The sequence below is a fragment of the Candoia aspera genome, chromosome 1 (genome assembly GCF_035149785.1).
Source record: "Candoia aspera isolate rCanAsp1 chromosome 1, rCanAsp1.hap2, whole genome shotgun sequence".
Taxonomy (NCBI): Eukaryota; Metazoa; Chordata; class Lepidosauria; order Squamata; family Boidae; genus Candoia; species Candoia aspera.
In genome coordinates, this window is record NC_086153.1 from 166653205 (window position 1) to 166666328 (window position 13124).

At 40.3% G+C, this 13124-nt stretch overlaps 1 protein-coding gene across 1 annotated transcript in view; it reads right to left on the minus strand.

The window, feature by feature from the left end:
• Positions 1-5707, minus strand: part of COL6A1 (collagen type VI alpha 1 chain) — a 51128-nt gene extending 45421 nt beyond the window's left edge. The window contains exons 1-3 of the mRNA XM_063317832.1: positions 5340-5707; positions 3900-4032; positions 1307-1507 (exon numbers count right to left, since the gene is read on the minus strand). Of these exons, the coding sequence (XP_063173902.1) occupies positions 1307-1507; positions 3900-4032; positions 5340-5448 (443 nt within the window). The 5' untranslated portion in view covers positions 5449-5707. The remainder of the gene's footprint in view (positions 1-1306; positions 1508-3899; positions 4033-5339) is intronic.
• Positions 5708-13124: the final 7417 nt, after the last annotated feature.

The window sequence follows — 13124 nt, forward strand, 5'->3', positions numbered from 1 at the left end:
GTAGCAAAAGTACATGCAGATAAAGCAATACTTTGTATTGATTCAGTGCTTCATTCTATTATAATCTCACAGGTACAACCACTTCGTATGATGCAGCACTATTACAGATAGGGGCCTGAGACAAAGTCAAGTTTGCATAAAGGCACCTAATGAGTGATAGCCATTTATTTCCAGTCTTAAATTAACAGATATATTTTACATCTCTGGGAGTTTTCTCCTTCAATTTTCAATAGTAGTATCTGTAATAGTTTTATTCACACCTGATACTTCTACAACTTTTGAAAAATGACAACTTTTTGTTAAATTATGCACAATTCAGGCATAGAATCCTATCCCTGAAATAAAAGAAAGCCAAATCACTAAGAAAGACATGCTAGACCAAGAACAAATATTTAATTTGTGAAGAGATAAAGAGGTACATGCAGAGATACAACATGTTTCAACCAAACATTTCACCCATTGATATTATTCTGCTTTTAATAGAGAAAAAGTCGATTTCGCTCGTTGACTCACGTATAAAAGCTCACATAAGAACTGCTTCCCCCATGAAAGACTGCCTGGGTCTTCCACATAAAAACATCATTCTGCTGGGAGAGTACAAATTTGATGGAAAATATCCACCGTATGTGATTATTTCTACTTACACATTGGTTGCACTCACATACATCTTAATGATGCAAAGTGACTCTCATCCTGCTATGGATGAGTATTATAGATGCAGAGGCATCTTGCTGCTCACCTTGCAACATACCACATTACTGTAAACACTTGGTTTAAGTTCCTGCAAAAGGTCTGTGGAAATGTGCAAAGCGGCTGCCTCTCCTGCGTTGCTCCCCTTCCCTCTCTCAAATAGCTGATCTCAGTATAGGCTATGCTTGCCCCAGGCCTGCCCCCAACGATCCTTTAGTGGACTTCCTCTTAGGATCCTCTGGAGTCAAACGTTTTAGACATTTCCATGGCATGTGTAGATATCTATAGTGTATAAGAGTGAAGGGGACAGACGACTGGTACTGATAAAAAATAAGTTTTGTAAAACAAATGCTAAGCGAAGTATTCCAAGCTTTTCTCCATACAACCACAAGGAAAAGGAATACTTTCACATTCAGAACTATAGTTTTTGCAAGATTATAGCTGGGATTCTCAAGTTTCTTGTTTACCATAGCTGCTGGGCCTCTAGGGTTAGGCAGTGATGGCAGCAATGACTAAGGTCTCTGACCCTCCAAGACCAATTTGCTTCCGGGGCGAACCTCCACACACCTTCTTCCTTCTCCCTGCTGGTGAATGAGAAACTGTGCTTCCCACTTACCCAATGAGTAGTTCTTCAAGCCCTGCCTTGATGGCACAGTCGGTATAGGTGCCTTTCCCAATAGATTCTACTGCAGACACACTGTTCTTCAACTCTGCTCGCCCACTGGGCATACGGGTAAGTTTCTTGATCAGCTGCACCTCATCGCTGTAATGTAAGGCACCTGCATTCCACACTAGATTCCGGTCACACCGATAGTATCTGTAAAAAGAGAGGGAGGGGGTGAATGGGAAGAATGTACCCCTTTTTTCCTAGACATGTATTTTGCCTTAGTTCTGGTAGAGTATAACTTGTTCAACCGCTTCCTAGTAAAGAGGAATCTGAGAAAAATGAGAAAGTGGGAGGCATCAGGGACAGTGAGTATGGATGGAGAATATCCTTGCAGGAAGCTAGAAGTCTTCATATGGATGCAAAGTCATAGAACTGGATCGTCTTATGTCACAGGAAGGGATGTACTGGCATGTATTTAGGGCATAGGAGGCACCGCCTCACTTCTGCATTCCAAATCAGATGGTGTTATGCCATGCTGCAGTCTGCAAGTGAAGGAACTTCTTTTCTCAGCTTCTGAGGCGCTACAATGAGGTAGGACACTGGTAATGATGTCATGTTCACAGGCAACATGTACCCCATCTTCAGCATAACTTCTCCTTCATGAGCAATTACAGAACAAGCTAATGGCCAATTTTATTTCCACCACTGCAAGGCTAGTCACACACAGGCATGAGTGTCACCTGGCTATTCCATACATGATTCTGTCCACTGCAGCTGAGTTCATACAGGGAGTGTCTGCTGAGATTGGTCATCACAATAGTGTGTTACTTCAGGTCTAAAGGCTCCATCAAGTGCTATCAGCATCTAATCATTGTGGTTGGTGCCCTGTAGTGGCACTGAGATTTCTGTATTGTGACCTCTGCTTCCCGAGGAGGAAAAATAAGACTTTCCTTGATTTCTGTAGTCTTAGCAAATGAGGTGCTTTCTAGCTTTTGCAGCACAGAACCAGACTGATGGTAGTAGAGTCATTCAGTTGCTTGATCCTATTCAGAGGTTTCCTTCACCCAGCAGAAACATAGTTCAGATCTTCATCATCTGAAAATGGTCTCATAATATGTTCTGCCTCTTCTTTGACCAAAGCTTTGGGTCTCTTCCACAGCCCCCAGAGGAGTAGATGGATATCTGAAGGGTATCTACCACCATCTTTGCCTCTGGTTTCTCTACCTGGGTGCTTCCCAGAACTGGTTGGGTGTAATGACTGCCTATCCTAACAGAGTCAGACTCACAAGCAGGCACTTAATGATATCTGATTTATTGGAAGAATAGTATGCAAATACAGAGAAAGCTGAGAATGAATAAAAGCGCACCAAATACAAACTAAAAACCCTCGGCTCAAAACGTAATCCCTCCCCTCGCCCGATCGTAGCAACCCCCCCCCCTCCCAGGTGCTGTTAACCGTTTTCCACTGATCCTGGGAAAGTAACCTTGAACACATGAGATAACCCAAACACATTCCAAACCAGCATCCAACAGATAACAACTCCTCGAAGTGGAATCCTCCTCCCTCCCGAGATCAAACACGTATCAGGTAAATGACATGCGAAATGTTACAATGTACCAGGAACATTGAAACGGTGAACATGACATTGGGCTTTATTCAGCCCAACAAAGCATCAAAATTGTCCACAAACTTCTGGAAGGTCCAGATGCAGTCTTTAACATTTTGGAGGGAGACTGCTTCTTCTCATGAAGCAGTAATAATTTATTATTATGGGCTGTTTGTATTGCATTTTAATATTATGTGGGCCACCCAGAGACAGAAATAAATAAATAAATAGTTAGACTTGTGGGCTCAAGATCTGGCCAAATCCAAAACAGGATTTATTTATTTATCACATTTCTTCACCACCCATCTCGACAAATGACTCTGGGTGGTTTGGTTTAAAATAGGATCCTATTTTAAAATATATCGAATGTGGTATTTCTACTACAATTGCCATTTTTTAATTGCAGGCTGACATTTAAAAATTCAGCTTCCTGGAACATTTTTCAGCACAACCTCCAGTTCAGAAAAGGAACTACACCAGGGGAGCAAAAAGTAACAAGATTGGCTCCAGTCATATATGAAAAATAGTTTCTCTCTGTGTTTTATGAATCTGTGGGAACAGCAAACTCTGTAAGATAAATGGAAACTAATGACTAGGGAACTTTTAGAAGAAACATTTTTAAAAGGAATACTATCACCCTCACATGATAATTAGAGTGCAAGAAAAAGTACTGCCTTATTCTAATTCTTAGGAAAATGTCAGATCCTTTAGCAATCATTTGAAAATATTAACATCCACACAAAAACTTCTCTGTAGTTCTATCCAGGCTTCAGCAGCCTCTGGCTGTCCAGACATTGTAGGCCCATTTTTATTTTCAAGATGGCCTCTCTGGAAATCAGGATCTCTTCTGTGCGTGCATGTGTATGTTGGGGGTGGGGGACAGAGAGGGAGAGAGAAAGAAGGGCAGGGTGGTCAAGAGAAAGAGCTTTCCAAGTCAGTATAATAATGCTTTTTTAAATGACTTCCACGTTCAAGAAATCTCTGATTATAAGTACCTGTCATTTAATTTATCAATGAATTGATTAGTGAATGCTTTGATCTTGTCGACGTTGGCTTTACCAAAAGGCTTTACCCTTAAGGAAACGCTCTCAGAGGTATCCAGGACAAAAAACAAATCCACCGGGCAATCTGTTAAAATTCAGAAATGGGCAATTTAGAAATAAAATATTAACATGTTTATATTACAAGATTCTTCAGAAAGTTTGCAATGCATCAGGATATATAGAAGGAACTTGTAGTCATAGAATAACACTCTGTAGGTTCATTCGAAGTCCTACTTTGTTCCCTGGGGCTTACTCACCAATCAATTTATTTTGGACTGCAACCTCAGCAAAGTAGTATATAGGCTTGTTCTTACCCTGAAGTCACTTGGCCTAGACAAATCAGGTTCTCTTAGCCCCACTCCACCCTCAGAGAACTAGTAGAAGAATCACTAGTAAATACATCCAGGTATGCAGGCAACAACGTGAGGGGCTTTGGAAACACAAGGAAAGAAGAGAAAACCCCACTGGGTGTGACCGAAGGAATTTATACAATTAAGAGAATGTAACTTCACCTCTAACACCAAACATAATTGACATGATCCTTAGACTTATGCGGATGTTAATGTGGGCAGAGACCTACCAATGGAGGAAAGAATTGGAGTTCTATCTGCTGACTGCCCTCAGCATGGCCAAACCCTAGGCACTTGAGACTATGTTTGCATAAATGGACAGCCTATTACAATGTGATCACAAAATTCAGAACCTTCAAAATCAGCAGGTAAAAACCACACATTCCAAGCCTATACAGGAAAAGTTGATTTCTGAGATGAAAACTGGCAGTAGTTACTCTGATATTGGCTATGTTAAAAATTTCCAACAAGAATGGAAACATTTTTTTTCCTTTCCCGTTTCACTTTACTATCCATAATTGAAAACTGGTCACTTTTCTGCATTAATTTTCAAGGCATTTCCCAAGAGCTGGTTTTTCGTTCTATAAACCTAATGCTCTTTATTTTGCGTATCAGTTGTGCTGATAGATCTTCAGCATAAAGTAGCATTACAGTTACTTGCTGTGATTCTTCAGCTGGTTGTTGAAGAGAAAATCTTGCGAGGCACGCATATTGCACGCATTTTGGAATGCCTCGCAAACCCATTTTCTTTCTATACAGCTCTCCTTTTCATTACAGCGTGACACAGAAAGTTCCCTGCCCCTCCCAAAAGAACTGCACCACGGATATCATTTAAACACCGTGGTGGAACGTATCCTGCTATACTACACCTAAGTTTTCTGTTTGTAAAAGTCATACAGAAGGAAAAGTTTAAATAAAACATTACCATCAAAAATCAGTACGGCAAAGGTACATCTGGATTACGATTTACAGCTTCATCCCCTCAGTCCATTAAAACAGGCATCTAACAGGAGAAACTAGAACCATGGAAACGTATCCTTACCTTGGAAGGCTATTACTCTGTTGGATATCTCTGTTCCCTGAGCGAGGACCCTCCTCAATAGAAAACAATCCTGAAAAAGGAAAATAAGGAAAATGCAGGCTAACTTCATCTTGCCCGGAGTGGAGTCAGCATTCGGTGAGATCTGAAAATGCAAAAAGCAATGCAAGGAAAGAAAGAAAGGGGAGGGTTCAAATCCAGTTTCTTTTAGATGGCAATTTTTGTGAAGTTTCTACCCTGTCCCTGAGTTTCGGAAAGTGTAAGGAAGAGGAAAGGGAACTGACAGGGCGGCGGCGGCGGCGGCGGACGCCGATGGGGCCAGAGCAATCCTTCCAGAGGGGAGGGAGCAGGCGGCCTCAGCAGCAGCTGAACTCTCAGCCCCAGTTGGTGAGTCATGAAACACCCCAGCCTCCTTTCAAATGGATCTTTTCTAAGCAGTTCTCTTACCTTCCTCAAATGCAGGCACGTTTCTAGAGGCTATGAATTTGTACTGAAGTATCATCGACTTCCGTTGCAAAATTATTTCTCACCCGCCTTTCTATATTAGCCCATGCTTTCAATTAGGACCTTTAGATCAGAGCCCACACTATGCATGTGAACTCTTTAATGAAGTGTTTTCCAAGGTGCAGGATGTTTGCATGGATACAATGGAAAGAGAAAATGTAGGTAGTGTTGTATCAAAAGAATAGCGCATGAATGCCCCGAAGAGTTGCAAACTTGTGTAATACAAGCTATCAAAACTGAATAGTGGATTCTCAGGAACGAACATTAAAATAGCTACCTCTCCATTTGCAGAGTAGCTGTACAACATTCAGCAAAGATTTACAGGCCAGTATTTGATAGATATTTACTGAGTTCATTTGTTGGGCTTCCATGGTTTATTGTATAAGCCATGGTGGCTGGATTCACAGAACCCATTAAGGCACACATCATGGTTTACAAACTACAGTGGCTGGATTCAGATCACATGTTAAGCAAAATCAAGCTAACAATTTTACACTTTCATGTTACATGTGAATTCACTCTTTTGCTTGCTTTAAAGAAGATAAGGTTAGATAGCAACACCTGATGCAGAAAACTATTTTTTTTTTCTGCCACCTACCAGGCCTCCGGAGTTTTGCAAGCCGGATCTGGTAGGCCTAAATCAGTGACAATGTAAGATTCAAAGAGATTTCTTTGCAATGTATTCTGGTGTTGTGCTGCCTTGTTTTCCATAATTATGGAAAAACTGCAGGACAGGAATAAAGTCAGAACAGAAATCTGCTGAAACTTATTTGTACAGATGCTGACTACAGAAAGAGTGCATAGTTGAACAATAAAGTTGAAGGAACTAAAAAAAAACCTTTTGTTTTCAGAATTCAGATATAGCTTTAGTTTGATTTTCTTGTAGGGTTGATAGGCAAAATACTGTGAGTTTGTATCCATCAGGATCAAATGGCAGTACAGTGGAGAGACTGTGAAAAGTGAAAATGTTAACTTATGTCCTAGTAAAATTCCACTTGCTCCGGACGTTTCATAGGTTGCTGTTGTCCTAGCCTAGCTATTAATTCTTTGGTCTCAGATCTATGTCTGAGTGAGTGCTAGCTGGGGAATTCTGGGAATTGAAGTCCACACATTTTAAAGTTGCTGAGGTTGAGAAACACTGTCTTCAAACTTTGGATATCCAAGGAACCCTTCTCAATGTGAAAAATCAGTGCAGAACCCATTAATAAATATGTTTCATGAAATACATTTTATTTGAACAAAATGTTACAATTAATGTTACAATTATACATTTCATACAATATACAGAAACTGTCATGTGCAACCCCTGAATATATCTCATGAAGCCCTGGAGTTCCAGGAAACAGTTTAGTACCGTAGTCTTATACAATGGTTATTTTCTCACTTTCCAGTCTTATCTGTTGTTTGTTTTCCATGAAAAGCCAAAATCACCAAGTTTTATTCTCATTATTCTTAATGAAACAGATGTTAATTAGATGATAAAGTAGTCATGATAGAAAAGAAATCTGGTGTTTGGGGAGAATAAATTACTTTGCTCTACAAATAGTCCCCAAGAGTTTAGTAGATCATTGTACATGTTTACTTTGAATGCAAACCCATTAACTTTCAGTACAGTTTATTGTAAGTAAATGTTCACAGAATTGTAGTCCCAGTTTCTCCATCTTCCATGATCCACATACTTTCTCCCAATGTTGCAAGAATCATTTTCAAACCTTCCTATGTATTGCAATTAAAATAAGAGCACTTAAATTTAGGTATTGTTTCAAACCATCTGAAATCATCATAGAGCCGGAGAATGTAAGGGTTGGAGAAGGCCCATTATTTATTTATGTGAATTTATTAGCTGCCGAACTCCAGTGGACTCTTGAGATCATCTGGTCCAACCCTTGGCCAGTGAAGGAACCCACTACTATGGCAACTAGCCTCTGCTTAAATAAAAGGGTAGTGTCATGAGTACTGATGGTGAGCTGGAAGGGGCCTCTATCCAGGGGGGAAAACGCATGCATAGTACTGAGGAATTAAGCAGCCATTCAAAGAGACACAGATCAGACCCGCCTTAACTTTTAGGGTTTGTCTGGGTTTTTCCCACGCTTCTTTAGTTTGTTAGGATTCTGTTTTATGTAGCAGTAATAAACACTAGAGACCTACTCCTCGTCTCAGCGTGATTTCTGACTGTTAGGACAGGTAGGGCACCTCTCCTCCCCCTCCCCTCAATTTGTTTGTTGAACAGCATTTACTACTAGGACATTCTTCTTGGACATCCAGTCAGACTCTGCTTCCATGTAATTTAGTTGTTCCCTGGGACAACTCTGAATAATTCAGCCGCATTTTCTCCATGACAGCCTTTCATATGCCTGAAAGAGAGAGCTATAATGTCTCTCTGCAATCTTCTCTTCTCCAAGCTAAACATACCCAAAGCTTCCAGCTGAACCTCCCACTTTTAACCTTCCAGGCTCCTTATCATCTTGCTTGTTCTCTTCTGGATACTTTCCAGTCTGATAGTGAGTGTCCTTCCTAAGATGCAGTGCCCTGAACTGGGCACAATATTCTAGGTGTGATTAACCGATGCAGGATAGAGGGGGACTGTGACTTCTCTTGTTCTTGGTGCTAAAGGTACTTTTGCTGATGCAACCTAGGATTCCACTGGTTGTTTTGTAGCTGAACATACTGTTGGCTGATGTCCAGCCTTTAAGTCATCAAGCCTCCCAGATTCTTTTCACTTGTACTTCTACCTAGTGTGGCCTTCCCTCTTGTATACGCATGCCTTTGATTTATCCTACCCAAATGAGGTCTTGGCATTTGTCTCTGCTGAAATTCAACTTGCTAGTTTCTGCCCATTGTTCTAGCCTATTACGATCTTGCTGAATCTTGATACGGTTCCTATGGGATTTACTGTCCTCCTCGTCTTTGGTTGGTGGTGAACAGAGTGTGTGTCTGCAGTTAATAAAATAGTATATAAATACTTAAGCAGAAAACCGTGAATGGATTTAATTCTATTATTAATTTCAACTTATATTCTGCCTTATTACCAAGAGGCATAGGGTAGATGGCATTTACCATCACAAAACCTCATTTGATTACATTTTAAAATATACAAACAATTAAGGCCTATGCCTATTTTTATAAGCTGTTACTGAATTAGTTCTTTACTTATTAGAATTAGAATTAGTTCACTTATTATGTTAATAAGTAAAGCCTTTTAGTGTTTATGGCTTTGGGCTGAGTAAAGAAGCTCCTTGCTTTAGCCCTTCTCTCTCCAGCGCGTGGGCAGCAGTATGGCAAGCAAGACCAAGATCTGCTTCTCAGGCAAAAGGTATTGCAGGGGGAGGCTTAATACCTCTGTGGTTCTGGGGCAAAATAAAATATAGTAAGATGGTTGCCTGTCCTGCGTCAACTCTATTTTTACAAAAAGGGATTGAGTTTGGGCGTGAGAGACTCTTGTTTAGCTATCATATGTCTTGGGCAGGCTGAGATAGTGCAGAATGGCCAATGTACATATCATGTTAAGCCGTGCTTTGTTTTAACCAGGATTGATTGGATATACTATAGCGTCCTGGTTGATATATTACAGTCCACAACTTCTAGGTTTATACGATATGGTAACACCAAGGAAACCTGTGGCCTCCTTGGTTGAACCAAGCTGATCCATTGGAGCCTAAACTACTGAACAAGGATAAAGGCTGTAAGGATGAAATCTTTACTTTGTCTAAACTGCAGGGACAAGATGAGAAAAGAACTGAAATGGCATACTAGAGAGGTAAAATAAATCTGCCAAAGTGGATTCAGTCGTGCCACAGGGCAGCAACAAACAGACTTTGTTTTCAGCTGAACGAGATTGGGTAAATCAAGATACATTTCGAAAAGTTGCATCAGCACAGATGTGGGAAAGTTGCTTGCAAAACTATATCAGTGTGACATGCATTTAAATAAAGCATATATGTGTCAAAGTACATATACAATGAATTGATGGATAGGAAAAAAAGGTGCCTACAAATCAGTATTTCTAGCAGAAATATGTGTCCAAAACCTATACAGCAACAATGAGAGGTTTTCTGGAAGTTTGGAAAAACTTTGTTCCGTGGAAATCTTGCAGAATGAAATAGCTGCAGCATTGGCAGGGCTGATTTGTCAATGATTTGCAAAGATAGAAAGGAGGTATAGAAACAATTTAATCAAGGAAAATGGAGCAGGAGTCTTAACTGTGTTGACAAATCCAAACACTAAAATTTAATTCATACTTAGGAAGGGAATCCATTTCCCATGTTACATTCCTGCTGGTTTCACATAGGAGATGCTGTATCTAAACAAATAGATACCAAAATCAAATTTGAGAAACTTGTCTGAATGGAATTTAATATTCCGTAAAATATTAAAGAGCACTTATGCACTATCAAGTAATGTAAAATCTTTAGCCAATATATCATAAAGGCATTTGGAAGAGAAAATGGTAGGACTCAGGGCAGAAATATTGTTGTAACAACTGAGATTTGCTTCATTTGCATCTTTGGAAAAGAGTCACATAAAACTAAAAAACAAGAGTAATTTGGTTTAGCTTCAGCAGGAGGCTGGGCCCAGACTTGGCGCTTCTCAGAAAAGACACATGAAAACCCAGGGGTGTAAGTTAGTTATCACTAATTCAAGGCCCATATATTTCTCTGTGGTTGTACCCATTCCTTTTTATTATAGAACAGACTTTCCCCTTTGTCTTTCCCTAAGTCTTCCTGACCCTAGCTCTTCTGTGAAGTTGGATAGATTATGACTTCCTCAAGCTCTGTCTGTCTGTTTTTCCGTGAGGGTATCTGGCCAAGGTCTCCCACAGCCAAGGACACACTCTTCTTCCATTAGGGGGAGCACTGAATCCAGGAAATCCAGCTTTCTTCTCCTTTGGAAAAGTATACTGTATAGCACTGGATTAAATGACAAGGAACCCTTGCTGGAACTCAGCTTTCACCCCTCTGTCTCTGTCCTGTCCTCTGCCCGTATTCTCATGGATATTCTTCGGATAATCACAACAGAGAAAGAGAAGACCTCCTAAGCTACAATCCTGCTAATCAAGTTCCTGAAGCCAACTTACATTTATTATTTTATTGATAAACCTATATTTATCAAGCTCCTTAGGTTTTTTGAGATTTGAACTTTTTTTAACATGAATATTAACATTTAAACAATACAGAGAGGCTTAACATGTGTTTTAGGCTTTTCCATCTTTCTTTAGAAAACCATCAGAATGTTTCTTTTAAGCAGTATGTCCTAGTGATAATGGCATGGTTTTTGCTGCTTTTTTTTTTTTACCATATTTGGGAGTTTTTCACATCTGGAAGACATCAAGGACACATGTTTTTTCCTGGTGGAATCACAGCTGGGCTTAATCCCAGCTGCCTTCAGAAGGGCAATGTTTTCTCAGAAAGAGCCACAGCGCACTCTTGGCTACGGAGCTTGGTTCTGCAGCCGGTTGCTTAAGCACACCCGGCTGCTTCAGGACAATGTTCCCCACAACTTTAGAGACATTTGAAAAATGAGTCAGCTTCAAACATCTTTTAGCTACAGAGCTCTGTATATTTTCTGCAGAACACACTCCCTTAGAACATGAATCCTCCCTTTCGAACTTTGATACAAAATCTTTCTGCTCAAATGTTATCTGATGATCCAGCCTAGTCATCCCTTGTTTGAAGGAGAGACTTTTTTTGTATTTTGCAATGGCAATAATTAAAGTATTTTCATATTACAGAATGTCTTAGAATAAGAAAATATAGTGAACCTCTGGGAAATGAGTGTTGTGTGTGAAAAGAAAAGGCAAATCAGGAAAGAAAATGTATCTGAATGATAGTCTTCTTAATTATCCCTAAGGGGGCAGAAATGTTACCAGAATGCAACTGAACCTATCCACAAAGAGATAATTTCACTTAAAATAGTATGGGTCCTGTGGAGCCACTTCGTCTGGAGAAAGAAGCATCGCTGTCTGTGGTCACCATCATCATTAAAATAGGGTGACAGTAAATTAGCTGGGAACTGTGGCAAGATAGGGAATGGAGGTTCCCACCATTAAAACCTTAGGGTGCCTCTGAAGTGGGTGTTTAAACTACCTCTAGCACATTTCAGAATAGATGCTAGCAGCAGGGAGCACAACCAATTCTAAGAACATTTTTTTAAAGATAACCCTGCTGGATCAAACTGGAAGATCTACCTAGTCCTGCATCCTGAGCCCATATTGGCTCTCCACTTGCCAAATGGAGGACCAGATGCAGGATTTGAATACAACTGTCCTTGCTCTTTTGTGGTTTTTCCAGGAATGGCTCCTAAAAATCCTATTGTTCTTTTATTACAGGTAATGTATAGCTATCCCAATTTAGGAGCCATTAATAGTTCTAAATCCAGAACAGAATTAAATGCACGAAAGGCAAATGCAACATATGTCAGTTAGGAAAAAAGAAAATAGATGTACAAGTGTACAGTACAGCTTGGCAGAAATACATGTGAAAAGTATGCTGGAGTTGAGCAGAAACTGAAGATGACTCAGCAGTAGGATATGGCTGCTAAAAAAATGAGGCTGCATTTAAGAGTATAGTTGCCACGTCATTATGAAGTAGTGGTTTTGCTCTATTCTGCATGGCTGGACTTCAGTTCTGGCCCTGTTCAGGTAATTCTTTCATATATGGTACTGAACAGGCAAGGAGTGGTCAAAGCCCATTTTCTCTTTGGGTTGTATGGTTGTCCATGGGCACAGCACAATCCCCAGAAAGGTTTCCATCCCATCTCAGGCTTCCAGCTCACATGAAGGTCTTGGTGATCAAGTGAAGGCTCCTCTACCTTCATCAATGATGTTGCAGCACAATGGAGAGAGGGAATGGCCTGCTTGAATGCATATGACAGGGTTGCCTAAATCAGGCTGCTCCTTAAGAACCAGTATAAATAAGGATAACAGGAATGAGCAAAGGAGAGATTGAGTGGACTGGGTGTGTTTAGTGTTGAGGAAAGATGACTGAGGAGGACTTTTCAAGTACCTGACTAAAGAAGTTCACATCTTGTTCTCCATTAATCACAGTGTTAAATTATAGAAAGGCAGTTCTGATTCAGTGCTAGGAAAAATGTCCTAATGTCAGAGCAGTTTGACCATGGAACCAATTACCTAGTGAGGTGGGGCTCCCCTTGGCTGAATGTGTTTAGCAGAAGCTGGACAGACATTTGTTGGGATTAATTTATTTTGGATTCCTGCACTGAGCAAGTGGTTGGCATTGTTGGCATAACTATCCCCTTTCAATTCTAGGATTCTATGAAGAGGAAATC